A 1,014-nucleotide genomic window follows, 5' to 3' on the forward strand; every position below is an offset into this window, starting at 1 on the left:
TGGAGGCTCCTGTCAATTCAGCATCTTTGCTCCTCTGTAAAAGAGAGACATTTCTGCTACAAAAAAGTCAAGAGGGATATAACTGTGGGCTGCCATTATCAATTCAAGCAGCCAGGAGCAGAGAACAGCTCCGAAGCGTTTTACATTATGAATAATAAACCAAGCCGCCACAACCTAGCTCTCCCCGCCCAAGTTCAACCTTCGTGATTTTTTAATCCCCCTCAAACCACGTGGTTTAATCTGGCTCATCCTCGCGTTCCCCTCCCCGCGCGGTTTGAGAACGCTTGCCTTTGGCGCCGAACCTTTCCCCTATCGTAGTCGCTACCACTGATTCCCGCTCCAGAGGGGGTTCCGGATCAGATGGGGCACGCCCAACAATAAAGTCGAAAACGAATTCTCGAAACAATGGGCACCATCTCCAAAACACAACCACGGCGTTGCCATGCAGTATATGGTGGGAGCTAGTCCTGAATGGAGTTAGACGGCGAGGTCACCCAGAGCACCCGCTCCTCCCTGCTCGAGTGGCTAGGATGGTTTGATCCAGACGGGGACACCGCCTCCTAGGAGGCCGCCATTTTGTTTGGCTGGGGAAAGGCTCGGGGTCGTGGGGGAGGGGTGGTAGATTCGGCTCACCTGACTGGCGGAGGAGCCCCTGCGGGTCCCGGGAGGGTCTTTCTCCCGGGCCGGGAGCGAGGAATCATGTATATAAAACAGGTGAGGCCAGTGCCCGCGCAGTCTCGGAGGAATCAAGACTGCGTCTGTGTTTCGCCCGCCCCCCGCCCCCCCAAGTACTGCGGGGCCCACTCCCATCCCCTGTGCGGCGGCGGCGGGAGGGGAAGGGAGGCGTCGACCCTTCAGTTCCCTGCACCTTCCGCAATCCAGGACCTCAGCTTGTGGGGCATACCTTCCCCTAGGTCCTAGGCTGTGGAAGATGTTAACGAGAGCGGCTTTCTGGCTACCTGGGGTTTGGGGGTGGGGGGGATAGCTCCCTCTACTGGGTGGGGGGGCGCGGAG

At 58.2% G+C, this 1,014-nt stretch overlaps 1 protein-coding gene across 1 annotated transcript in view; it reads left to right on the forward strand.

The window, feature by feature from the left end:
- Positions 1–623: 623 nt before the first annotated feature.
- SMC3 (structural maintenance of chromosomes 3) overlaps positions 624–1,014 on the forward strand; it is a 42,041-nt gene continuing 41,650 nt past the window's right edge. The window contains exon 1 of the mRNA XM_044665566.1: positions 624–714. Coding sequence (XP_044521501.1) covers positions 700–714 — 15 coding nt within the window. The 5' untranslated portion in view covers positions 624–699. The remainder of the gene's footprint in view (positions 715–1,014) is intronic.

Source organism: Gracilinanus agilis, chromosome 2 (genome assembly GCF_016433145.1).
Source record: "Gracilinanus agilis isolate LMUSP501 chromosome 2, AgileGrace, whole genome shotgun sequence".
Lineage (NCBI taxonomy): Eukaryota > Metazoa > Chordata > Mammalia > Didelphimorphia > Didelphidae > Gracilinanus > Gracilinanus agilis.